The following is a 26,695-nucleotide window of genomic DNA, read 5'->3' as shown; positions in this document are numbered from 1 at the left end:
GCTGTATAAAAAATAAATAAGATTAAATTTAAAAAATAAATAAAATAAAAAATATTCTTGTGGCATGAGGGATCTAGTTCCCGGACCAGGGATTGGACCCAGGCCCCTTGCATTGGGAGCATGAAGTCTTAACCACTGGACCACCAGGGAAGTCCCATTGTTGTTGTTTTCTATAGTCCAACTAAAAAGAGTCAAAATTAAAGTTTTCAAAAGAGAAGTAATAAAAGTTATCAAAGCTCACACTTAGTTGGCCTCCATGGAATCAATAAAAATGGAAAATTGCAAAATACACTGAACTTCTTAGTATCTGAATAGATAAGGATGTAAATGTTTAGCTAATACTTGAGGTTTCTATTATCTTATTTTTTAATTAATGAGCAATGTATTTTCCAAATAAACGCTGCTGCTAATTCACTACTTAATTTTTTGTCAAAAATTTTTACTTTAACTTTTTTTATTCTTAGTTAAAATTCTTACTTCTGATTAAGTGTCAAACACAACACATGATGGGGTGAACAGTTGGCTTCTTGGCTGTCCCATCACCTATGTCGCTACTGGCTGGGGCCCTTTACCTTGGAATCTTGGATTGCTCTGTCCTTAAAAGTGCTAGATTAGATCTTTAAGACTCTTCAGCTCTGGGCTTCCCTCGTGGCTCAGTGGTTAACAATCTGCCTGCCAATGCAGTGAACACGGGTTCGAGCCCTGGTCTGTGGAAGATCCCATATGCCATGGAGCAACTACGCCCGTGCGCCACAACTACTGAGCCTGCGCTCTAGATCCCGCGAGCCACAACTACTGAAGCCCGCGCGCCTAGAGCCCGTGCTCCGCAACAAGAGAAGCCACCAAAATGAGAAGCCCGCGCACCGCAATGAAGAGTAGGCCCCACTCGCCGCAACCAGAGAAAGCCCGCGTGCAGCAACGAAGACCTAACGCAGCCAAAAATAAATAAATACATTTATTAAAATAAAAACTCTTCAGCTCTATTTTGCACTTATATCTCTAATTCGTATCTTCAAAATAACTTACTTATTATGTCTCAGTATTGATAATTAGCTGATTTTTTAGCCCTGTGAATTGAGTCTCTTTTAAAATATTTACTACTGAGTTGATTTAAATACCCTTCACCGAGTTGACCTGGTTCACCCAAATTCCTCTTCTGGTATTTTCTGTTCTCTTCCCCTACTCAGGCTCCCAGGCATGCAGTATCCTCCATCTGCAGCCACTAACCCCAAAGATCCTCTCAGAGCCTCCCCTTCTGGACTCAGCTCTGTTCCCAATCTCATGCCTCGCGCTAAGACTCGGTCCATCCCCTTTTCTCTAGCACATAACTTTATAAACTTATCAGGCTCAGGTGACAATCCTTCAGCGCTTGGACAAGTAGCAAGGTGTTAATGGACAATAATGGTTTGAAGTATCCTTTCAATTCAAGCTTCTGGGGTTTTGAATGGCTGTTATTATTCTAAGAGTGGGAAGGGCTTTGCCATCTAGGCTTCTAGAATCTCAGGATTGTAGGCCTGCCTCTACTCTGCCTCTAATTCCTGCCCCGGGGAATAAAGATGAGTTGGGGCAAGTGTAGAATAATAATTCCTACTAAAAGCAACATGGAGATGGGTTCTGGAAGGCTCTAACAGTCCTGCAAGACATGCTGCAAGGTAGCTTCAAGAATTTATAGTCTGGGGACTTTCCCAGTGGCCCAGTGGTTAGACTCCACACTTCCATTGCAGGGGCCATGGGTTGGATCCCTGGTTGAGGAACTAAGATCCTGCATGCCACGTGGCATGGCCAAAAAAAAAAAAAAAAGAATTTATAGTCTGGGTGGGAAGATAAGACATAGACAGAGCTAGAAATATACAGTAGTCAAACAATGACTGCAGGCAGCTCTGTGACAGGTGGACAGGCAGTGCTGAGGGTGAGGGGGGAATCTTTTGACCTGGGGAGTCAGGGAAGGTATCATGTGGGGATAGATAGAAACTGCAGCTGGAGGTCTTAGGTGGAATTCAGCTACGGACGAGAGAAAATAAGTGCCCCTAGCAGGCATATCCTCGTAGCAGAACCAGTATTTTAACTGCACAATTTCTGAATCTCTGCCTATTGTCCCCAGCTCAGATTTAAGTTCAGAACATTTACCAGGTATATCCTTCTTTAACTTTTCTCACTATTTTGCTTACCCTGCTCCTGCCAGACCCCTGCCATTCTGGAGGTAAGGAGGTTTACTCTCCTCCAGATTTTTTTTTTAAGATTTTTGTTGTTGTTGTTGTGGACCATTTTGAAAGTCTTTATTGAATTTGTTACAATATTGCTTCTGTTTTATGTTTTGGTTTTTTGGCTGTGAGGCATGTGGGATCTTAGCTCCCTGACCAGGAATCGAACCCACACCCTCTGCATTGGAAGGGGAAGTCTTAACCACTGGACCGCCAGGGAAGTCCCTCTCCTCCAGATTTAAATGCCTGCCTTGGCTCAGTGCAGCAACAGCAGGAGGCGTGAGCTATGTATATTGCCAAGTCTTCTGTTGGAAGACATCTTTTAGGGTGAATATAATCTGGGGAAAAATGTTTCTTCTGCTGGGTAAAAATCACCAAACATCTTCTGAGTCTCATTACAAGACTTTCTCCTTGACCGTCAGTGTGGATTTTCCTTTTTAATCATTTCAAGTCCACCTACACTTAGGCTATGCTAATGACAAGTAAAAACAAATTGGGCAATAGAGGAAGTGATGGAAAGCAAGAGGCTGGCATAATCCATAAATTGCTTTTCTGGTCACTGAATAATTGAGAGTTGCCTGTATAAGAAAATGAATTCTTTCCTTTTTTGTGTAGTTGCAGTTTTTCAGACGGTCAAAGTTGCAAGACTTCAGTTCATACCTGTTGAAGGAGCATTTCCTGAACTTCTCCCTCCTACTAAAGAGACCCACATACTCTTGCCTGATGTGAAACCCCTTGCAGGGTCAGGCATGTAGGCACTCAAGGAACATTTGTTGAATGAACTAAATAAACTAATTTAGGTGTTGGATATCTGTGATGGGGTCAGTCTTTATATCATCCAGTTTTATTGTTCCCATATAATTAATAACTTGAATCTATAAGTAGTTTCAGAGGCTCAACAATCTTTGTAATGTATGCTCTGTCTTTACGTGTTTCTAGACTATAAATAAAATGCATACAAACAGAGCAGCTCTGTTTCTTGTTTGAAAACAAGCTGCTTTCAAGTCTAGGTCTCCAAGGGCACATTAAGCTGAAAAACAACTGCTAGTTATTTTTCAACCAGCTAGAAAAACCATAAAGTATTTCATGCTGTCTGTACCTTTGTTTTTCTGATAAGAGAGAAGAGATAAAACCCAGACATTCTAAGCAGTTTCTGGCCTATGAAAAGGTTTTAGTTAAAGAGCACCTTATCTGTAAGTCCAAAAGGCATTGCAACACATTTTGATGTTACTCAGATCTTGGGTGTCATGTCCCCTTCATGAATTCAGAAGCACCTGTTCCTACTTGCCAAGGCCAAACTGGGGATTCCTGGGCTCTCTGTAAGTGTTCCAAGAGCTGGGCTTGGCTTGACACACCTGCCCAGATTTGTAAGGCAGGACCATGGAGAAACAATTCCTCTCTGATCCTGTGAGCGCAAGGACCTAACTTCCAAGAAATTAATCACGTTGTATTCAGGGTTATGGAGGCACATCAACAAACTAAAAGGCAAAGTCCTACTCTCAATGCGCTCTAGAGAGGGCATGGCCATAACAATCAGAATAACTGACCTTGGTCTAAGGCAGATGGAGCCACAGAGGACTGAATCCCTTTTGGTGCGTTGCTCTAGACATCTGTAGACATGGGCTCTGATGTTTACAGCTTGGCCTTGTGCCCACACATTTTCCAGCCCTTCCATATAGCTTTGACTTTCCTTTCTACTTGGCTAAGGCTTATCTTAGCTGGTTCTCTGTGTTGAATGAGTTCCATTTGTCCTCCTACCCCATCTACTCCCCACCCTTCCCTACCCTGCCTGCGTCCCAGGAGGCTGCCCTGCAGGGACTGCCCTCATAGGGCTCCTTAGGTCTCTGGCTTCCTAATGGGCTCAGTCCATAGAGAACCCTGGCAGGAGATGGGAGGTCAGGATCTTCCTCACCCCAGCTCCCGTTCCTGGAGGTCACTGATGACCATTGCCCAGGCAGGTGGCCTCTCCTTCTTTTTGTCTTTGGGTTCTGGAAACAGCTCCCTTTAAGCCTAGGGTTGACAATGGTCTTCCCTGGTGCACTAGCCCCGGGTTACTTCTCTACCTCTTGTGGTTTACACTTAAATAATTCCTGTAACAAATACACCTCAATTTTCCATTTTGGAGTGTGCCACCTGTTTCCAGTTGGGACCCTGACTGATCAGGGCGGTCTAATGGAACACGGTGCTGATGCGCAGTTCTGTCCCTGCAGCTGTCTGTGATCACCCTCAGAGAAGGGGGGTGGCACACAGGACTGGGCTGCCCCTCACCTGTGGGATAACCCTGGGTAAGTCGTTTTCTCACTCCCAGCTCTGTTTCCAATATTTAACAAAAATGCTGTAGACTGGGGCTTCCCAGGTGGCGCAGTGGTTAAGAATCCATCTGCCAATGCAGAGGACACGGGTTCGAGCCCTGGTCCAGGAAGATCCCACATGCCGCGGAGCAACTCAGCCCATGCGCCACAACTACTGAGCCTGCACTGTAGAGCCCACAAGCCACAACTACTGAGCCCGTGTGCCACAACTACTGAAGCCCACGCGCTTAAAGCCCGTGCTCCACAACAAGAGAAGCCACCACAATGAGAAGCCTGTGTGCTCGCTGCAACTAGAGAAAGCCCACTAGCGCCAGCGAAGACCCAACACAGCCAAAAATAAATAGATAAAAAAATAAATTTTAAATAAATAAAGTTAAAAAAATTTTTTAATGGTGTAGACTTCACGGTGTCCAGGTCTCTTACGATTCTTTAAAAAAAAAATTTATTTATTTTTGGTTGCATTGGGTCTTCAGGCAAGCAGGGGCTCCTCTTTGTTGCGGTGCCCACGGACTTCTCACTGCTGTGGCTTCTCTTGCTGTGGAGCACGGGCTCTTGAGCACAGGCTCAGTAGTTGTGGTATATGGGCTTAGTTGTTCCGAGGTAGGTGGGATCTTCCCTGACCAGGGTTTAACCCATGTCCCTTGCATTGGCAGGCGATTCTTAAACACCGCGCCACCAGGGACGCCCTCTCTCATAATTCTAAAATGAGTTTATCCTGGCCTATCCATTCTCAGTTCTGCGTTTCTAACGGGTTGTGGAGGGCGCCGCAGACAAACTTACAGCGTGTTGCCATCATTTCAGTATCTGCCAGCAACCACGAGGAGGTGGACAGTGCATTTTCCACTGCGGTGATGACTTATGCAGATGGCTTCAGAAGCGCAACAGCACTACAGCACACCAGGGTTCAAGGACATGGTGGGCGCGACTTTGCCTGGGGCCGGGATGGTCTGGCACCGCACACACGTAAGGCTCGGCGAGGCAAAGGCCTGTGAGCGTGGCCGGGGAACGCAGGGCTGGAAGTCCAGCCTGCCGTCCAGCCCCGCGAGGCGGGGGCCCAACCAACGTTTCATCCCTTCGGACCTTGTTTTCCCGCCAACAAAGGGAGGGCAGTGAGCGACCGAAGGAAAAGCACTGGCTAGGCAGGCGCCCAAACGCAGTGAACCGATGGCGGACCGGAATAGCTCGGCCCTGAAGGCGCGGGAGGGGCTCGAACCTGCGCTTCCAGTCGGAGTCTGGGATGCGCAGCGGCGGGGCGGAGGGCGGGCCCACGGCGATTGGTGCTCAGCCCTCCGCCGCTAGCCAATGGGAAACGAGGGCGTCCCGGGGGCGGGGCAGAAGCTTCATCTTAAGGTCTGTGACGCGTTGCCGTCGCGCAGTTGCTCAGTTGACGCCGCGTGTCCCGGGCTGGCTTCCGAGGTGCCGCCAGGTATCCGCGCAGGCGCAGCGGGGCCGGGGCTGGGGTGGGTACCCGGCGCCTCGGGCCGCGGCGGGTCGGGGGGCTGGCGTGGGCGGCTCCGGTCCCGGGTTCGGGGGGAGCCGGCTGAGGGGGCGTGCTGGGCCTTGACCGGCAGGCAGGCTCCGCCTCCGCAGCGGGTTTGCGCTGCCGGCGGTGGGCACCGGGATACCGGGGGTCGGAGAGCAGCCGGCCTGCACGCAATCCGGGCGGGCAGGGGCGCGGCGCATCCCGGCAGGGAGCAGCGGGCGAGGGAGGCAGAAAGAGAGAGGCTGTGGATGTGGCACCTCCGCCTGCCCGAGCGGGCGGAGCCGGGCCGGCCCCTCGGCGCGCGGCCCATGGGGGCGGGCGCTCTGCCCTCCCGGCCCGCAGTCCACGAACCCGTGCCGCGGCCCCAGGGGCCCCGGGGTCTCTGCGCCTCGACCGTGAGCCTCTCGGGCGCCTCCGGGTTTCCGGGGAGGAAGCCTTTAGGGCGCCGGCGCGTGGGACCGGGGCCGTGGGCCCCGCGAGCACACTGGGTTCCTGACGTCGGCCAGGAGAGCGCATTCTGGACACGCTGGACTGCTCAGTAAACGGTGAATTTTTGCCTCCGGGGGCGGCGCCGACTATCGAGACTGGGTCCGAGTCCTTCCGGGCAGCTCCTTGGCCCTGCAGCCTACCTGCTCATCTCTCCCCTCCCCCAACCTATCTTCTTTTCCGTTCCAGCCTTTGTCCAAATAAAAAAGTCAGAAGTAGAGCCTTACCTTACAATAAGTGCAGGTTTAATTACATGGTGTCAGGGGATTGGGGTCAACAGGGCTTTCAGCACGAACACTTCCTCCCTCGAGTTTCTTTGCCAACAGTGCTGAGCATGAATAAATTCTGGTTGATTTCATTGGGACACTTGTGCTCGGTGACCCACAGCCTCCTCCCTTTGTCACTGTATCTCTTCTTGGTGTTCAGTTTTACCTCTTTGATAAGGTGATAAATTAAGGCGGAAAAGATGGAGGAGTGACTTTGGAATGAAGTGGCTTTAATAAATTACTAAACTCCAGGTTCTCAATTCTAAATCTTCGGATTTCTAAGAGTTTCTGTAGGTAAACTAGTTCTCTCAATTTGAATTTGGAGCTGTTCTTTAGGTATGTAATCCAAATTCTTCATCTTACTCATCTGAAAGAAACAATAGACTTCTTTCATTAAAATATCCTGGTACCGTCTTCAGAGAATCTAGTTCCTGACTATGAAAAAGATCCAAGTAGGAAAGTAAAATCTTTTAATAAGGACAAGATTTAAACAATAAAGCTTATTGTTTTGGGTTTGCAGTTTTTCCATGGTGTTCAAGATAAGTTTTGAATCTGCTCCCCAAAAACCCAGTATAACTTAAAAAAAAAAGTTATTTATTTGTTTTTGGCTGCATTGGGTCTTTGTTGCTGCACGCCGGCTTTCTCCAGTTGCGGCGAGCAGGGGCTACTCTTCATTGTGGTGTGCAGGCTTCTCATTTCGGTGGCTTCTCTTGTTGCAGAGCACGGGCTCTAGGTGCGCGGGCTTCAGTAGTTGTGGCATGCAGGCTCTAGAATACAGGCTCAGTAGCTGTGGCGCACAGGCTTAGTTGCTCCGCGGCATGTGGGATCTTCCCGGACCAGGGAGTGAACCCGTGTCCTCTGCATCGGCAGGCGGATTCTTAACCACTGCGCCACCAGGGAAGTCCCAGACCCAGTATAACTTTGAATGGTAAAAATTCTTGAAAAGACTTTTTTTTCCTCAAAGAGACTGTATTACCACCCCCACTCTCTGCCTTTATTACAGTTACTTGTGGGCATATTTTATGCCCTTTCCTGAGTTCCTGGAGATGGGTGAAATCTACATTTAAAAAAAGTGGTGAGTGGATTTTGGAGGTGTGTGGAAGGGAATGATCTAATGGAACCAATCCTTTTTCAGTAGTAATGCTTAAGGTGTTTGCCAGTGGCGCACTTGAGCTGACTTTGAGCCAGATTATGTAAAAAAAAAAAAAAAAAGGCCAAAAAACTTTTGTTGGCAGAACTTTCCAAAAAAGACTTTTGAATGGTTGCCTCAAGAAAGGTAAATATTTGACAGATGTAGTAAAACCAAATTTATTCCTCAAGTGGAATATTTTAAGTGGCTTTTTGATGAATTTAATGCTGGTTTTTCTTTTAGAGTGATTTTAAAAAATAGTATTTCATAAGTGTATGCTAAATTAACTCTTCAAAACGCAGCGTTTTATGGAATTCTATTTTAGGTATGTTCTAGTATAGATAGGATGGATTAGATTGGCCAATAGTAGCTTGAAGAAGGACCTTGTTAATTGTATTACTGAAAACATTTAGTGTTAAAATTTTTGCTGTCAATAACAATTTGTCCTCTTCTTCAGGACCTGAGTGTGGGCCTAAGTTAAATGCACAGCCTGGAGTGAAATGATCTAATGAAGTGAACTCTTTTTTTTTTTTACGGAAGTGAACTCTTGATGGAAAGATCATTCTTGTTGACATCATGCTAGCCTCCTGTTAGAGTTAGACTCAGCTCTGTCTGTTAGGAGTGGGTGATTTAATCATCTCTCTGGATGGCCTTGCTATTTGTCACTGCCTTGACTCCTTCGCAAGTCCTAAGTCTGTTTAGGAATGACCTTGTTTATGTGACAGACAAGGAATCCCCAAACGTGGGCTAGGTTCTGGGGATGCAAAGCGAATTTTAAGACAGAGTTACTGTCCTTTTAAGGAGCCTAGTAGGATTCTAGTAAGGGGACAGGTGTGAAAACAAGAGTCCTGAAGTGTTAGGACCTGTGACAAAAATCTGTGCAAGGGTCCTGGGAGCCTTCAGAAGGTCTAATGTGGTAAATTCCCTAGGGAAGGGTGAAAAGCTAATGTGTATAGTATTTATGCATAGAAAAAAGTTAAAAGTTAATGGTTACCTCCTAAATATGGAACTGCAGGTCATTTTCTTGTGTTTCTAATTTTTTTTTCAATAGAAAAAAATTTTTAGAAGAACAAAAGCTGCAGTTTAAAAAAGAAACCCTGGCATTGGTGGTTTTTTTTTTTTTATATTGCAGAACTTGGCTAATTCCCTTATGAATTTAAGAGGGAACTAACTGAGTGGCTATTTTGTGCTAAGTTTGGTGCTTTAAAACAATCTCATTTAATCCTCAGTAATGGCCTTGAATGGCTTCAACTTCATTTTGCAAATGGGGACATTGAAGCTAAAAAAATAATTGACAAAATCATCCAAATAGTTACTCTTAATAGCCTCAGCTAGAATTTACATCCTAGTCTCCAAACGCTGAGGAGCTTACGCTCTCCTCTCCTGGTTTTCCAGGCCTTTCTGGAAGGGGAAGTTGTTGAAGTTGGCTGGTTTAAGCCCTCCTTAATTCTGTTCTAGTATTTCTTGTGTTGTGCCAGGCACAGTAACTTGAACCCAGAAGGTTTTTGAATAGAAATGTGCCTACAGGGCCCTAGTGCATCTGATGGATCGGACCACAGGACCCCTCGAATTAAATATTCAGAGTTCACCTTAAAAACCTTAATTAAGCACGAGTATTAGTAATGTTTTGGATGTTACTCATTTGTTAGTAAGTTGTAGTTATATATGTATATTTTTAATTTATTTTAATTTATTTTATTTCTGGCTGCGTTGGGTCTTCGTTGCTCTGCGCGGGCTTTCTCTAGTTGCGACGAGTGGGGGCTACTCTTCTATGCTGTACGCATTCTTCTCTTTACGGTGGCTTCTCCTGTTGCAGAGCACGGGCTCCAGGCATGCGGGCTTCAGTAGCTGTGGCACATGGGCGCAGCAGTTGTGGCTCATGGGCTCTAGAGTGCAGGCTCAGTAGCTGTGGTGCGCAGGCTCGGTAGTTGTGGCTCGCGGGCTCTAGAGCGCAGGCTCAGTAGTTGTGGCGCACGGGCCCAGTGGCTCCGCTCCGCGGCATGTGGGATCCTCCCGGACCAGGGCTCGAACCTGTGTCTCCTGCATTGGCAGGCGGATTCTCAGCCATTGCGCCACCAGGGAAGTCCACACTGTAGTTATATTTTAATAAGACTGCCTGAACTCAGCATATAAATGGATATGTTGTCCCATTTCTTTTGTGAATGAGCTGAGGAAGTGTGTAAAATGAAAATGTTGAATTAGATAATTTCAAAGATTCCTTTCACTCACCATATTGTGTCAACCTGTTAATTAACTTAGAAGATGCTGTTTAGAGAGTTTTTAGTATATTTTTAATACCTCTCTTTTTTAATTAAAAAATTTTTTTTAGTGCCTCTCTGCCAGGTTCTAATGAAGTCACAGAGCTGTAGACCCTGATAGCAAAATCATAGAGAATAGTTTTTATTTTAGAATTTGACCCTGCCCCCTAGAAAGAGACGAGGTTTTTTTGTTGTTGTTGTTTTGTTTTTTTGCGATACGCGGGCCTCTCACTGCTGTGGCCTCTCCCATTGCGGAGCACAGGCTCCAGACGTGCAGGCTCAGCGGCCATGGCTCACGGGCCCACCCGCTCCGCGGCATATGGGACCTTCCTGGGCCGGGGAACGAACCCGCGTCCCCTGCATTGGCAGGGGGACTCCCAACCACTGCGCCACCAGGGAAGCCCGAGACGACTTTTAAGACCTAATTGCTGTAATCCATCCAGGCTGCACTTCCAGGGGTAGTGATTTATGCCTTTCTTTTAACTACTCCCAGCTGAGCTGTTTTGGCCACCTTCACAATCTGTTTTCTCAAAGCTTCTCAAAACTCTTTCTTTTTCTCCTACTTTGGTTTTCCTTGTTGCTAAGCTTTCTCTTTGTCTAATGTGACAACCTAGGCAGACCTTCAGTTTCATTTTTAATAACTTTTTCTGATAATAAATATGATTCTTTTTTATTGAATATAGTTGATTTACAATGTTGTGTGATTATAAATGTAATTCTTGATCATTAGGAAACATGGAAAATATAGAACAGTAGAAGGATAACCACAGTGAACTTCCTTGTGTATAGTATTTTTTGTAGAGTTGAACATGATTTTATTTTCTTCACTTAAACATATCCTAAAACATCTCTCCATGTCATTGAAAACTAATGATTTTAAATGACAATATATTATGTATGTGATTATGTTGAGCCATTCTCATATAGTTGAACATCTTTTATTTATGAATGTTTTGCTATGTTCCTGAGTGTTTCTTTAGGATAGAATCTTGAGAGTGAAATTAGTGGTCTTAGAGCACAAACATTTCTAAGGCTCTTATTATGGTTACAGTTCTTTTCACAAAGTGTTTCAGTTTAAAGTATATCTAAGTAGCTCTGTGTATTATTGCTAATTTGATCAAGGCAAAAATTAATGTGTTGTTTTGACTTTTCAGTTGGTCAAACAGCATTAATTCTAACTGAGTCTCAAGAAATAGAGTTAAAATCAATGTTTTAGACTTAGTATTTTGGGGAAGTTCTGTGTAGCGTAACTAGAATTTTGGCATTTTTGCTAGCGGCTATCTCCAGTGTAATGATTCTTACGTAACTTTTTTGTTGTTAATACGTAATTCTTTGAAGTAAAATCTGGTGGAAATTAGGGACCTTCTCCTTCAAAAAATGTACTTACTCATATAATTCTGCATTTTATTTCAGTAGTTATTGGACCCTCTGAAGACCGTCCCTGGATCTCGGGCTAAAAATCTGTATTCTAATCTGAACTGTGTGAAGAAGGGTTAGCTGGTGAGTCTTGGCAAACCAGAGTTCTGGATTTTGTGTAGCGGATTCCTGAACATACTGGATTTACTGGGTAGTGCCAAGTTGAAAGGGAAGCAAGCCAAACTCCAGGTATTAGGTTTTGCTAATTGGGCAGCTCAGACTGAGTGCTGGGAGATATTGCGTGGTCTGACGTGTCATTAATAGAGTTCCGTTGAAATATGAGTTAACTAGTCTTTTTAAACAATAAGTACAGGCATATTAAGTATGCCTAGTGTTTGGCAACTTTCCACTCATCTTGAATGTATCTTTAAGAAACGTTCCCCTCTCTGCCGACATGATTGCTCTGTATTTTCCCCAATTTCCTTGTTATTCTTAGTTTTTTCTGTGGCTCAGTCTGTACGTCATGGCTTATCTTGACCGTTAATGGTTATGCAGCAGTGGGAAGCACTGTGGTGAGGGCTGGTTCTAGGGCCGGTGCTGGTGGGATGAGAGAAGCTATGAAGCTGAAGTAATATATAAATAGATTTGAATAAATGCCAGTTTGCTCAGTGATATTTAGGATTTATTACTAAACTTTTTAGCTCATTGTACCAACAGTTTGATGTTCTCTAGCTCCTAATTGCCTTTTTCTCATTTAAATAGTTGCTTTTGTGGTGCAGTTTTTTCTGGGGATTAATTTTATAGAAACAGCCATCCTAGCAGAGTAGACGGTGTCTCTTGGGAGTTGTACCTTTTCATCTCATATGTTTTGTTTTGTTTTTGGTCTGTTTTACTTACTGTAAAATCTCTTCAAAGGCTATTTGTTATAAATGAAAAAACTTTTTTCCCCATCTTTTTACCTTTCACGTTTGTTTATGATAATTTTGACCTATAGAAGTTTTAGATAATTGTGGCTAAATAACTGATTTTTACCTTTTGTAGTTTCTGTCTTTAAACTTAAAAAGCCTTTCCCATTCCCCAATAAATCACTTTTTCCTCCCCACCCCTATTGTTTTTGCTTTAGGATGGTCCCTGTTATCTTTGTAGAAACCAAATTCTTCCCTAATTTCCTCACTCTTTACACAAGGGCCAAGTAGATACGCAAAGTAGTTCTCAGTCCCTCTTTCGCCTCCCCCATGACTACCCCCTGGGCAGCCGGCTTCTCTGATTTGGTCTCTTCCCCTTGGCTCTAATCTGTGATCCAGCTGAGAGTCTTACACCCCCGCATAAATACCTTTTGAATGGTTGTTCAGCTTTTAGGCCCTGTGCTGTTCAGCCTTGCTTGACTGCCTCAGAGACCATCGGGTGGTACTGAAGGGTGTTCGTGAAAAGTAAAAGCCCTCCTGCTTTTTATTCTTCTTGCTGTTCTCTTAGACTTCTAGCCTGGAGCACTTTGTGCACATCCCACTTGTTGGGGTTTAATGTCAATGTTCATATACTTGTTCCCTTTGTTGGCCTTCAAGCTCCCCAAAGGCAGAGGTTGTCTTAGTTCACTTTTTTGTTTTTTCATTTTGTGTTAGTTTTTTAATTAAAAATTTAAATACAATTTTTTTTTTTTTTTTTTTTGCGGTATGTGGGCCTCTCACTGTTGTGGCCTCTCCCGTTGCGGAGCACAGGCTCCGGACACGCAGGCTCGGCGGTCATGGCTCACGGGCCCAGCCGCTCCGCGGCATGTGGGATCCTTCCAGACCGGGGCATGAACCCATGTCCCCTGCATCGGCAGGCAGACTCTCAACCACTGTGCCACCAGGGAAGCGCTAAATACAATTTTTAAAGGTTACTTTCCATTTACAGTTATCACCTTAGTTCTCTCTTTATTTTTCTGATTCTTTGGTAAATGTTGAACACATAGTTCATGAGTTGACATTTGTCTGCTCTGGGAAGGTTCTTATTCTCTGCGCCTTCTCTTTTCTTTGGACAGGTTGGTGATATTCCTACTTGAAGGACATCATGTTTTCCAAACTAGCACGTTTGCAGACTGTTGCTGTCCTTCGTGGATTTCATTCTTCAGTGGCTTCTGCTACATCTGTTGCAACTAAAAAAACAGTCCAAGGCCCTCCATCCTCTGATTACATTTTTGAACGGGAATCTAAATATGGTGCCCACAACTACCACCCTTTACCTGTAGCCCTGGAGAGAGGGAAAGGTATGTTCCAACCCTTCCCACCCCCGCCCCTTTTACTTGCTTTACATTTTTGTAAAAGTTGCTTTTATATTTTCTCACTATACATTTTTCCAGATGCATTTAATTTCTATATTGCAGATACGATTAATTCAACATTTTTGAGTGTCTGTTGCTTGCTGTGTTAGGTACTGTGGGGACTACAAAGTCGTGATGGACCTTGCCAGGAGGGAATGTACGATACATAAATAAAGTACTGTAATATTGCTGTCATTTTTTCCTTTAACTTTTATTTTGGCATAATTTTAAACTTAAAAGCTGCAACAGTAGTATCTAAATTTTTCTTTTACTCTTCACCCAGATTTCCCAAGCGTTAACCGTTTTACCACATTTGCTTAATCTCTTTTTCTCTCCAGACACACATACACAATACATTTTTTTTCTTGAACTTGTTTGAGAGGAAGTTGCAGACATGATGCCTCCTTACCCCAAATACTTAGTGTGCCTTTCCTGAAATACAAGGACTTTTTCTTACATAACAAAGTGTAAGTATCAAAATCAGGAAATTAACATTGGCACAGCACTATTCTCTAATCAACAGCCCTGATCCGCATTTCACTTGTCGTCCTGAGTAGCAAAAGAAAATCTCAGCTCATGGGTTGCATTCAGTTTTCAGGTCTGTTTAGTCTAATCCAGAACCATTCCTCAGTCTTTGTCTTCTTGACCTTGGTATTTTTGAAGAGTACAGGCCAATAATTTTGCGTATAAACCTCAATTTGGGGTTAACTGGTAAGGTAGTGTCTGCCAGGCTTCTCCATTGTAAAGTTCTATTTTTCCCTTTTAAATGTCTTGTGAAGACATGATTTGAGACTGCAAATATCCTGTTACTCATCAAATTTTTGCTGCCACTTTTAGCATCCATTAACGATTCTTACCTGAATAAATGATTACTGATTGTTGCCAAATGGTGATTTAATCCACATTTTGAAATAACAGCCATAGCCAAATAAAGCCAAAGTTTATTACTTAGCTTTTGGCCAGAAGATGGTGCATAAGAGTATTAAACATTTTAATCATTTGCCTGTATTTTTTATTTGGGACCAGTACTGTAGTGTAGATAAAGCTCCTTCTGAACAAATGAAAATCTAGGTTTATATATTACAGAATTGGAAGCGGTTTGGTTTGCAGAAGTGTTCTTTACCTACAGCAGCAGAGAGCACTCTAGAATCTGCCTGCCTGGGTCCGAGTCCTGGTTGCACGTGTGCCAGCTGGGGCTAGCTATAATCCAAGCATCTGCTCTGTGCTATAGGGATGGCGACGCTCATAGGGGTTTTTGATGAGACAAGGGACAAAAGCACCTACCACAGTATGTTAGGTACATGGTAAAAATTAGGTGTTAAGCCCCTAATACATTTTAATATCTATGATCAACTTAAAAAAATTGTTGTAAAAGGTACATGACATAAAATTTGCCATTTTAACCATGCAGTTCAGTGGCATTAAGTACATTTACAATGTTGTACAACTTTCACCTCTAGCTCGTTCTGGAAGTTTTTTTATTATCCCAAAAGGAAGCCCCATACACATTAAACAGTCACTCCCCATTCCTTCCTTCCCCTAGAACCTGGCAGCTACTAACCCATTCTCTGTTTCTACAGATTTGCCTGTTCTGGATATTTCATATGAATGGAATCAGACAACATGTGACCTCTTGTGTCTGGCTTCTTTCACTTAGCACAATGTTTTCAAGGTTTATCCATGTTGTAGCGTGCGTTAGCACAATGTTTTCAAGGTTTATCCATGTTGTAGCATGCGTTAGTACTTCATTGCTATTTATGGTAGAATTTATTCATTTTATGGATACGCCACATGTTTGTCCATTCATCAGTTGATGAAAGTTTGGGTTATTTCCACCTTTTGGCTATTTCGAATACTGCTGCTGTGAGCATTGGTGTACACATTTCTGTTTGAACACCTGTTTTCCACTTCTTTTTTCTTCCCCTTCTTCCTAGGAGTGGGATTGCTGGGTCATATGGTAGTTTATGTTTAACTTTGAGGAACCACCAAGCTGTTTTCAACAGCTCTTGCACCATTTACATTCCAACTAGTGATATATGAGAGTTTCAATTTCTCCACATCCTTGTCAATTCTCGTTTTCCTTTTTAAGAAAATAACCATCCTAGTGGGCGTAAAATGGTATCATTGTGGTTTTGGTTTGCATTTCTCGAATGACTCATGATATTCAGCATCTTTTCATGTGCTTGTTGGTCATTTGTATATCTTCTTCGGAGAAATGTCCATTCCAGTTCTTTGCCCATTTTTTAATTGGGTTGTATGTCTTGTTGAGTTGTAGGAGCTCTGGATACTAGATCCTTATTAGATAGATATATGGTTTGGGAATGTTTTTTCCCATTCTGTTGGTTTTTACAGTCAACCAGTTGATTTTTATGTTATGCATAACTTCTTCCTTTAAATTCCAGCTTTAAATTCCAAACTTCAGTTTTCCAGGAATCAAGGTTCCAGTTTTCCAGGAATAAAGGTTTCACTCCAGAGTTAATAAAATCTCTTCTTGTTATGCGGGTTTTTTTTTTAAATGGTGTGTTTTTGTTTTTATATTTGTTTATTTAATAAATTTATTTGGTTGCGCTGGGTCTTTGTTGCGGCAGGCGGGCTCCTTAGTTGCAGCTCGCGGGCTTACTTAGTTGTGGCATGGGAACTGTTAATTGTGGCATGCGTGTGGGATCAAGTTCCCTGACCAGGGATTGAGCCCCGGCCCCCTGCATTGGGAGCTCGGAATCTTAACCACTGTGCCACCAGGGAAGTTCCTTGTTATGCTGTTTTTGTTAAATGTGTAATTTGAAGCTGGACAGATGAAATATAATTCCTTATAAACCAAGGTTTATTATGCTTGAGCTAAAACATGCCTTAACCACAATTCTATGTTAACTAAAGGTTCATATGTAGGTATTCAGAGGGCTGGCTAGCAGTCTTAGTCTTTTTTTTTTTTTTTTTTTTTTTTTGTTCCCAGACCAGGAATCTAACCCGTGCCCCCTGCAGTGGAAGTACAGAGTCTTAACCACTGGACCTCCAGGGAAGTCCCTGGCTAGCAGTCTTAGTCTTTGAACTTTATGTAATGTGGTGATTTTTTCTAGCGTTATTTTCCTTATATATTTTAGGTATTTATGTATGGGATTTAGAAGGCAGAAAATATTTTGACTTTCTGAGTGCCTACAGTGCTGTCAACCAAGGGCATTGTCATCCAAAGATTGTGAATGCTTTGAAAAGTCAGGCGGACAAATTGACCTTAACATCCAGGGCCTTCTACAATAACGTGCTCGGTGAATACGAAGAGTATGTTACTAAACTTTTCAACTACCACAAAGTTCTTCCTATGAATACAGGTAAAATACTTCCTTTTTTTTGTTGTTAAATAGCTGAGAAAATCTTATAATTTTCTGATAGTTTAAAACATGTTTTAAAACTGAGAGATGTTCTCTTTTGGTAGGAGTGGAGGCTGGAGAGACTGCTTGCAAACTTGCTCGTAGATGGGGATATACTGTGAAGGGGATCCCGAAATACAAAGCAAAGATTGTTTTTGCAGGTATGTGAGATTCACCATTAACTGCTGTGATCGAAACGTACAGTATCAGTTACCATTTTAATTTACTGATGAAATAGTTCAGATGTGTTTGCCTCATGTGTCGTACGTTAATTGTTGAATGTTGCATAAAAATGGAAGGATTTCCTTTTCTTAGGTTTATTTCCAAGTATTTCTTCATATGTGGGATTTTTCTCTCCGAAATAACTCCCTACTCCTCCCTCCCTAAAATGAGTGACTATATGACTTGTTTCCCATCTGCTTATCTGATTTTTTTCATAGCGGTTTTCTGGTTAATTAGATGGTCTTGCCGATGGAGCACTTTTTTGTGAGGTTGTTGACGTTGGGTTGTGTTCAGGTGGGACCGTGTCTTAGGTATGATCCGGTGATTGAATCTTAGTATTTGAGGGTTACTGTATCATGTCATTAGAAGCTGCTGGACGAGGAGGGCTGGAGTTGCCCTGGGTATATTTCTGTGAATGGTTGAGAGGAATGACTTGAATCCTGACTGGGGAGACCAACAGTTAATCCAGATTATCCATATAGACTGACTTTGGGGATCTTGATAATGATGGTCAATGGATAGGTTCTGACTTTTTTTTTAAAGCTCTGATTTTAATTTTTTAAAAGATAAAGTATGGGTAAGTTTGTCACTGCACATGGTCAAGATTCATCTTTGTGATGGTTGAAATCATTAAATATTTTGCCTTGTGGACACACGCAGTTAAATTATAAACCCCATAATATAACAGAATCCAGAGTTCATCTAGTGGCCAGCTGTAGCTGGTGTTTGGGGGTGGGGGCGACAAATTCCTGTTTCCGAAGTCTCTGCACAGCTCTGTGGTCTGCCATTTTGCAATCTTGTACCTTAGTTGTAGGACAACAAAACTGTCTCTTGCAAACAAAAATGGCATTTCTGGTGATTTCGTTCTTACAGACTGTGTCCAGTCTCTCTCACATTAGCACAGGGTGCAAAGGTGTTTCACCCAGGTGTTGAAAGAAGCTGGTGAGTCAGTGGGTGGAGACAGAAGACTGTCCCCAGTGCACGTCCCTTATACTGCAGGGTAAGCTGCGGGGCGTGAGACTCCTGAGGCCGATGCAGGAGAGCAAGTAGGCTTATGGTCTAGGGTGCGTTTTGTCTTAAGTCTGGGCAGAATCAATACGCTGTTGCTTGTGGACAAGTCAAGTGGGGATTATTCATAGTACTCATAGCTGAGAGAGGCTTTGCAAGGGTAGTATTTATGGATGCTTTGAAGCCAACTTAGAATAATTCAGTACTGGGTTAATTGAGTTGCAGCTGGCAGAAGTGGTGGGAAGATATTAAAAAAAAAAAACAAAACACAACAGGTGGGAGACCCTCCAAGCCTCTCTTATTCTACTGTTTCTTTTCTTCCTTGGGTTTAACCACATTGAAATTATGTTGTGCATTTGCTTCACTAGTTTACATTGAGGTGTTTCTTCCCTATTAGCATAGAAGCTCCTTGAGGGCAGGGAGCTTGCCAGTCATCATTCTATGCCTGACACCTAGAACAGTGCCTGACATTATTATTATTTTTTTAAATTAATTAATTAATTATATTTATTTTTGGCTGCAATGGGTCTTCGTTGTTGCGCGTGGGCTTTCTCTAGTTGCGGTGAGCGGGGGCTACTCTTCATTGCAGTGCGCAGGCTTCTCATTGCAGTGGCCTCTCTCGTTGCAGAGCACGGGCTATAGGGCGCGCGGGCTTCAGTAGTTGTGGCACACGGGCTCAGCAGTTGTGGCTCGCGGGCTCCAGAGCGCAGGCTCAGCAGTTGTGGCGCATGGGCTCAGTTGCTGTGCAGCATGTGGGACCCTCCCGGACCAGGGCTCGAACCCGTTCCTCCTGCATTGGCAGGCGGACTCCCAACCACTGCGCCACCAGGGAAGCCCCGTGCCTGACATTATTAATCAGTCCTCAAACTATTAATGAAATAAATTAATGGGTAAAAATTGTTCCTGAACAAAGGCAGATGTCTTTTAGCACATAACAACTTATAACAGCAAGGAAGGCAAATTGAAAGTGTTCGAACTGCTTGAGGATATTCTATCCAAATGAAATTTAAAATTCATTCTATTGAATAGTTAGCCTGTAGTGTTGGATTTTTAAAAGGAAAACTGCTAATTCTCTATGAAGGGTAGTCTCTTTCTCATATCACTATAATAAATGTGTCTAGAAAAACCGTCTCTAGAAACACAAGCATCAAATGCTTCACTTGTTAGGGCTTGGGATTATTGAAAGAAAAGACAAATACCTGTCCTTAGGGGCTATATATTACACTTCGGAGGCTCAGTAGAGAAGTGCCTAAAATAGTAACTGCAAGGCCAGACCTCAGTCATATGAACCAGGGTGTTTACTATCAGATTTTGTTTAAACAAATGAGTTCACTGGAGGCTCTCTAAAGCAAACCCTTGCTTTTTTGAAAATCAAGCTTCCTAGGGCATTTGTGGGGGAACAGTGCTTATTACATTGGGGGGTTTGATTGAAATAATGACTTTATTTCTTCTTTCTAGCTGGAAACTTTTGGGGTAGAACATTGTCTGCTATCTCCAGTTCCACAGACCCAACCAGTTACGATGGTTTTGGACCATTTATGCCGGGTTTCGAAATCATTCCATATAATGATCTGCCTGCTCTTGAGGTACTGCATTTAGCATCATGGTGCTTTAGTTCATAGTAAATAGAACGTAAATTTGTTGAATGTATGAATGAAAAACAGATATATGATTGTACTGAGAATCTGTTGTATTAAAGTTAGGCCAAGATTCACCCTTGTTCTCTGTAATGGTCAGTTAGTTTCCAAGTTTCCAACATGGGGAAACCAGGTTCTGTGGTCTAATCCTGACAACGAACTAACCACTTCAGATTTATCTCCATAAGTATTAACTTGGGTATTACCTGTTAATTACTTTAATAGACAAAATTAGTCAGTTTTCAGCCATTCAGCCAGCTTTTTAAAATTATGAAGTGGAAGAATTGTAAAGTAAAAAGATACACTTTTAATATATCTATTTAATTTTTTTTGTTTTTTGGCTGCGGGGCTTGTGGGATCTTATTTCCCTGACCAGGGATCAAACCTGTGCCCCCCTGCAGTGGAAGCAGAGTCTTAACCCCCGGACCACCAGGGAATTCCCTTTAATGGCGTTTTAAAAGGCCACTTTCATTATTTTTTTTTTATTTTATAAATTTATTTATTTATTTTTGGCTGCGTTGGGTCTTCGTTGCTGCGCGCAGGCTTTCTCTAGTTGTGGTGAGCAGGGGCTACTCTTCGTTGTGGTGTGTGGGCTTCTCATTGCGGTGACTTCTCTTGTTGCGGAGCACGGGCTCTAGGTGCACAGGCTTCAGTAGTTGTGGCACGCGGGCTCAGTAGTTGTGGCTCACGGGCTCTAGAGCGCAGACTCAGTAGCTGTGGCGCACAGGCTTAATTGCTCCGCGGCATGTGGGATCTTCCGGACCAGGGCTTGAACCCGTGTCCCCTGCACTGGCAGGCGGATTCTTAACCACTGTGCCACCAGGGAAGTCCCTCATTCGTTTTTATTTACAGTACATTTAAGTATATATTAGAAAATAAAGGATGGAGTAGCTTAAAGCTGAGGTATTTAGAGCTTTTGGTAATTGAATGTCAGTCAGAAAAGTTATACTTTGAAGTCAGAATATAAGTTAGTGTGAAAACTTAATTGGCACACTTATTCTTAACGGGAAAAGATGCACATTATGTGATTTCAGATTTCCAAATGGGTTTGAAAGGAAGTTACTAAAAACATTTTCATGCTGTTTTTGTAGCGTGCGCTTCAGGACCCAAACGTTGCCGCGTTCATGGTGGAACCAATTCAGGGTGAAGCAGGCGTTGTTGTTCCAGATCCAGGCTACCTTGTGGGCGTGCGAGAGCTCTGCACCCAGCACCAGGTCAGCCACCTGCCCACCTGCCCACCTGCCTGCCTCTCTTAGGGTTTGGCCGATAGGATAAATGCAAAGATTACATCACCTCTCCACTAGAGGGAGACTTCATTCTGAGAGCTGCAGAACTTTCTAGTGGTGATAGAACTTTCTAGCAGCAGGCTGCAAAGAAGCTGACTTTCTACTGGCTGGGCCCTGGCAGAGCTGCAGACTTCTGGGCGCTAACCACGGTTCCTTCCTCTCTGCTCCGGCAGCCTGTACTCTGGTCCTTCTCAAACCCTCTGTCGTATCCCTTTGCTCTAGAATTTAAGCTCTCTCTCCCTCTTTACTAATAAATGTTGTGGAATAAACGAGGGAATTTAGTCCCAGACAGTAGTTATGTTCAGAAACCCCCCACAAAACCCTTTGTCTAAGTGCCTTACCACTTTGTAGGACAGTGCAGAATGGGCCTCTGGGGACTGAGTGGCCTGACACAGAAATAACTGTGTGTCTACAGGGTTTTCACAGGACACTCTTGAAGTTGTGTGGGTAATTAAAATGTTTTCACAAATCTGAGGGGATGTCAAAATGACAGATTTGTGCAGGGAAGAGTAAAATAAAGATCACTATTTCCCTATGGAAATGAAAACGATAATTAATGCTGTTTTGTTGTTTTCCAATAGGTTCTGTTTATTGCTGATGAAATACAGACAGGATTGGCCAGAACTGGTAGATGGCTGGCTGTTGATCACGAAAATGTCAGACCTGATATGGTCCTTCTAGGAAAGGCACTTTCTGGCGGTTTATACCCTGTAAGTCCAATGTTCAACCTCCCTTTCTCTTCCCTATTCTCATGAATCCTTAAGATATTTTTACATTAGCCGACTGTGACAATAGTGCCTCTCTGATGGTTTGGTTTAACTTAGTGATATTTATATCTATATCTATATCTATATAGGTCACCTGGAATACGTGTAATAAAAACATTTCAGAGTTCCATGGGGTGACCCACTTAGTTATTTTAACTGAAGAATTGAGTGTGCCTTGGAATTTGCTCTGCTGCATTTGTTTGGATGGAAACATTTTATCCCAAAAGTACTCCTGTAGACCTTTATGCTCTTTTCCCATAGTTCTGAGACATAGTATTACTAATTGTTTAAAACCATGACCGACCAATTAATGTAGAGATTGGAAAAATTAATGTTTAACTGTAATTCTTTTCTTGGGTTTGCTATTCAGAGCCAACAATTGGTATGGACTAAAGGGCTCTGAATATATAGTGCAGAACATTGTTTTCTAAACAGTTAAACAAAGCATTTCACCTTGAGAGTGGAAAGAATTCTAAATTACATCACTGCAGAAGTAGCTCTCTTCTTTCGGTTCCGAAGTGCTATTCTGTGCCATTGCAGTGTGCCTGATGTGCTTGGAACGTGCTTAGGGCACCACTCAGCTTGTCACTGCTAGTTAAGGTGGCAGATGTGTAGCACTTGTTGGTTGAAAGTTTATGTCAAATTTAGTATCAGCTTCATAAGTATTTGTGTTCCTGGTAAGAATAAGAAGAGTTCATCTGAGAAAAGACTTGGTCAGCGCTGAAGTCTCTGTCTTTCAGGTATCCGCAGTGTTGTGTGACGATGAAATAATGCTGACCATTAAACCAGGGGAACATGGTTCAACGTATGGTGGCAATCCACTAGGCTGCCGAGTGGCCATCGCGGCCCTGGAGGTAAAAACTGGTTGCAGCTGTACAGTAGCTAGTCCTGGAGGTAGTGTTGAAGTGCCTTTTAGGTTTGAGCCCACTGGTGTGATAAGAAATGTGATAGGATTGCCGAGTATTACAGAACATGAAGTACAGAGGAAAGGGTTTAGGGGCAAGGCATTCTCAAAAAGTAATTTAACCTTGGCCTAGTAGACGGGAATCCTCCAGGGGCTTCCCAAGTTTGCAGTCTCCTGGGGCTTTTGGCCCGTAGGCCCTGGCCTGTCCACATCGAACTCTCACTCTGTGACCGGGCCTGGCCTGTGAAGCCTCTGGCGTCGCACATGTGGCTTTTTGTTTTTGTTGTTGTTAAAGTGTGGATTTGAATGCTTTTAGACTTTTCCTCAAGTGCCTACAAAAGACATAAAATTATTATCTCTGAGGATGGACTTTTTAGGGAAAAAAACAAAGGGAACTCTATTGCAGTTAAAAAGTTAAAGTATATTTAGTCCCATTGATTTATTCACCTAAGAAGAAAATATATCAGTTGCATTAAACAAATTTTAATCCTTATTTTGTCACAGAATCAGATTGATGATGGGTTTATGACTAAAGCAAGAGTCTGTCTGAGCTAGCGTATGTTAGATGATTAGAAATCAGACTGGTACAGGCTTTGAAAAGTAGCAATGGAAGGTACGTTACTCTGGTCTGTATCTGATCATGTTCTTCCTGTGCTTACAGTCCGCATTCCCCTCCAAAGAACAATGTAAAAGAAAAGGCAGTCTTAATATTTCTGTAATTTCTCTTCAAACATAGGTTTTGGAAGAAGAAAACCTTGCTGAAAATGCAGAGAAAATGGGTATCATCTTGAGAAATGAGCTCATGAAGCTACCTTCTGATATTGTAACGGCTGTAAGAGGAAAAGGATTATTAAATGCTATTGTTATTAGAGAAACCAAAGGTACGGAGACAAAATATTTTACAAGATATTACTGTTATAGGAAGAGCTCAGAACACGTTCGCTATTTTATCTGGTCGTTGGTTTCCTCTGTTTGAAACTGTTGACTGGCCTCCTATTGACCAAGTCTTTTAGGCTCTGCCTAATACTCTTATTACCTGATTTATATTAATGGTCTTAAAAACATAGCTCTTTCCGGGCTCCCCTGGTGGCGCAGTGGTTGAGAGTCCGCCTGCCGATTCAGGGGACACGGGTTCGTGCCCCGGTCCGGGAGGATCCCACATGCCGCGGAGTGGCTGGGCCCGTGAGCCATGGCCGCTGAGCCTGCGCGTCCAGAGCCTGTGCTCCGCAACGGGAGAGGCCACAGCAGTGAGATGCCCGCGTACCGCAAAAAAAAAATATATATATATAGCTCTTTCCTACATGAAGACACATATAACTAATTTCACCTATTTTCATTTCTTTAAGTCATTTGTTATTCTGCCTTAGGTTATTTATGCAGTACTTGGAGATTTCAGTTTATTTTCTGTTAGGAAGTCTGCACAGAGCACTCTGTAGTCCCATTTCCTCTTCGCTCTCCTTTCCTCACTCACTTTCGTACTTTGCGTATCAGTAGAGGTAGTAGGAGCAGTAGTGATAACAGGAATGATGATGATGATGTTGATAATAAAAACAACCCCTGCTGCCACTTAACTGAGTGTTTAGTGTCTAACACATCATTTCTAATCCTTAAGCGTTCCTTGCTGGATTTTCTTGCCCTAATCCTTCCTTTTAAAACAGTGATTTTAACCTTGAGTGCATTTTAGAATCACCCGGGGAGCTTTTTAACAATTAATCCAAGCCTAGCCTCGCTGCAGAGATACGGATTTGATGGGTCTGGAGTGGGGCCCATACATTGGCCGCGACCCTTTCGGTGATTCCGATGCAGCCAGGGTTGAGGGTCGTGAGAGCGAAAATGATGAGCGTCTAGTTGGGCCAGCTCAGGAAGCAAATCCAGGTTAGGAATGTGTAGTGTTCGCTACGTTTTGAGTATTGCTTATTCTATGCCAGTTAGTTACCTGTATCATATCCCAGTTCTTTTTGTATTGGTTCCTTGTGTAATTAATTACATCTGCCTTAGCATGTAAGTTTTTTGCTAGGTCTTTTTCACTTACGAAAAACTAACAAAAACCATGTCTAATCATACCATTCAAACCACTGCTGAAAAATAACTTCCTTTTTAAGGGTAAGAACAAAGCAAGCTTGCAACTCAGAGCTGCGTTTCTTGAGTTAGGTCCTGGGAATTCTGTTTTGCCAGGCTGCCCTGGCCCATGCACGCTGCAAGGGAATGTTTAAACGTTTATCTTGGATCAGCATACAAGTTTGACGGTTTTTCTTTAGATTATGATGCTTGGAAGGTGTGCCTGCGACTTCGAGATAATGGACTTCTGGCCAAGCCAACCCACGGTGATATCATCAGGTTTGCACCTCCACTTGTGATCAAGGAGGATGAGATTCTGGAAGCCGTGGAAATCATTAACAAGACCATCTTGTCTTTCTGAGGGTGACAGTTTTCAGTGGTGCCTGGGAGCCAGCTGGAGACAGGCAGTTCATAAAACTCTTGAGTTTCTGCACTTAATGCGGGCATATTCCACTCCCCCATGTCAAGGGCTTTTAAAAAAATATATGTTTTTCAGTTCATACATAATAGAATGACATTTATAAACGTGCAGTTTGCTGTGTAACATAACTAAGAGAATGTCCTGGCATCTTATTTTCGATTAAGAGTGTGTGTGTGTGTGTGTGTGTGTGTGTGTGTGCGCGCGCGCGTGCGCGCTTTCTAAGGTGAGATGCATCTCTCTATATAGACAGCCTTTTAATCAAGCCCCTCAGCATAATTTATATATGTTTTAATAATTTCCTCGCTGGTATAAATTGTATTTGAAAAAGTTATAGGAGAGTATTGCATAGAAGATTAGCTTAACCTCATAAAGTTGAGTCATAGTCATTGTATTTTAGGAAGGATTAATGGTTAAGCTTATAAAAAATACTAGATTTAAGTAAACTCCATATTGGCTAGCACCAAGATGTATTCTATGAATGTCATTACTTTGAATTAAGAAGTATTGTTACAAAAAAAAAGAATTATTGTTTAACATTCCTAGATTATGTTTTATGTTTTAAGTGTTTGATATAATTTGTAAAAAGTGTTTATTTTCAGTGTTTCTTTAAATTTAAAATAAAGCTCATATTTAAAATGTCTGCGCTGGGACCAGTGTGTGATTACTGCGGTGTTATCAATTACCTCACATTTTAAAGCCCTCTGAGAATGTTCTTACCTGATTTATTTCATGTGTTTTCTAAGAACATTTTGGTTTCTTTGGTAATCTCTAGAAAAACAAATTATAAAAAGTCTCTTTTAGTACTACCTTTTCCGCTTTCAAAATAACTGCTTTTTCCCCATGTGTATACTAGTATTTACCATTTTTATTAAAGTATCCTTGTTATGCATGGTATTGTTTCTGTTTGTTTGTTTGTTTTTACCCGAACAGTATTTTGGATGCTTTTCTATGTCAGTAGTCACAAGTTTATGTCATTCTCTTTTTGATGAAAAAATTAATCAGTCTATCTAAGAAAGAAACGGAAAATTTTATTCGGGCCAAATTGAGGATTATAACGCGGGAACAGCTTCTCAGAAAGCTCTGAGAACTGTTTCGCCGCCTGTTAGAAGTCAAAACAGGGACATCAATATTGCTCTTTATGGTTGGCGCAGTGGTTAAGAATCCGCCTGCCAATGCAGGGGACACGGGTTTGAGCCCTGGTCCAGGAAGATCCCACATGCGGCGGAGCAACTAAGCCCGT

General features: G+C 42.8%; 1 protein-coding gene across 4 annotated transcripts; it reads left to right on the top strand.

Moving 5' to 3' along the window:
- Positions 1-5,850: 5,850 nt before the first annotated feature.
- On the top strand, positions 5,851-26,347 carry OAT (ornithine aminotransferase). Of its 4 annotated transcripts, none has more exons than XM_060126402.1 (11): positions 5,869-5,939; positions 11,549-11,740; positions 13,512-13,736; positions 16,889-17,113; positions 17,218-17,313; positions 19,841-19,968; positions 21,111-21,233; positions 21,887-22,015; positions 22,813-22,926; positions 23,713-23,857; positions 25,235-26,347. In XM_060126402.1, exons 3-11 carry the CDS (start codon positions 13,541-13,543, stop codon positions 25,393-25,395), a joined length of 1,317 nt encoding a protein of 438 aa, XP_059982385.1. In that variant the 5' UTR covers positions 5,869-5,939; positions 11,549-11,740; positions 13,512-13,540; the 3' UTR covers positions 25,396-26,347. The 4 variants fall into 4 exon arrangements, with proteins under 4 accessions (XP_059982388.1, XP_059982385.1, XP_059982386.1 ...); XM_060126403.1 differs by having other exon boundaries at positions 5,885-5,939; positions 11,549-11,635; XM_060126404.1 differs by having other exon boundaries at positions 5,922-5,939; positions 11,552-11,635.
- The last annotated feature ends 348 nt before the right edge of the window (positions 26,348-26,695 follow it).

Source organism: Lagenorhynchus albirostris, chromosome 16 (genome assembly GCF_949774975.1).
Source record: "Lagenorhynchus albirostris chromosome 16, mLagAlb1.1, whole genome shotgun sequence".
Lineage (NCBI taxonomy): Eukaryota > Metazoa > Chordata > Mammalia > Artiodactyla > Delphinidae > Lagenorhynchus > Lagenorhynchus albirostris.
Note: the sequence above shows the minus strand (reverse complement) of the source record. Positions and strands in the feature narration are given on the sequence as shown.

Bases quoted from the DNA above. Each gene is read 5' to 3' on its own strand.
- OAT (XM_060126405.1), top strand. From the start codon at position 13,541: ATGTTTTCCAAACTAGCACGTTTGCAGACTGTTGCTGTCCTTCGTGGA. The intron at 13,737-16,888 runs GTATGTTCCAAC...TATATATTTTAG, and splicing joins AGCCCTGGAGAGAGGGAAAG to GTATTTATGTATGGGATTTA. The intron at 19,969-21,110 runs GTACTGCATTTA...CTGTTTTTGTAG, and splicing joins ATGATCTGCCTGCTCTTGAG to CGTGCGCTTCAGGACCCAAA.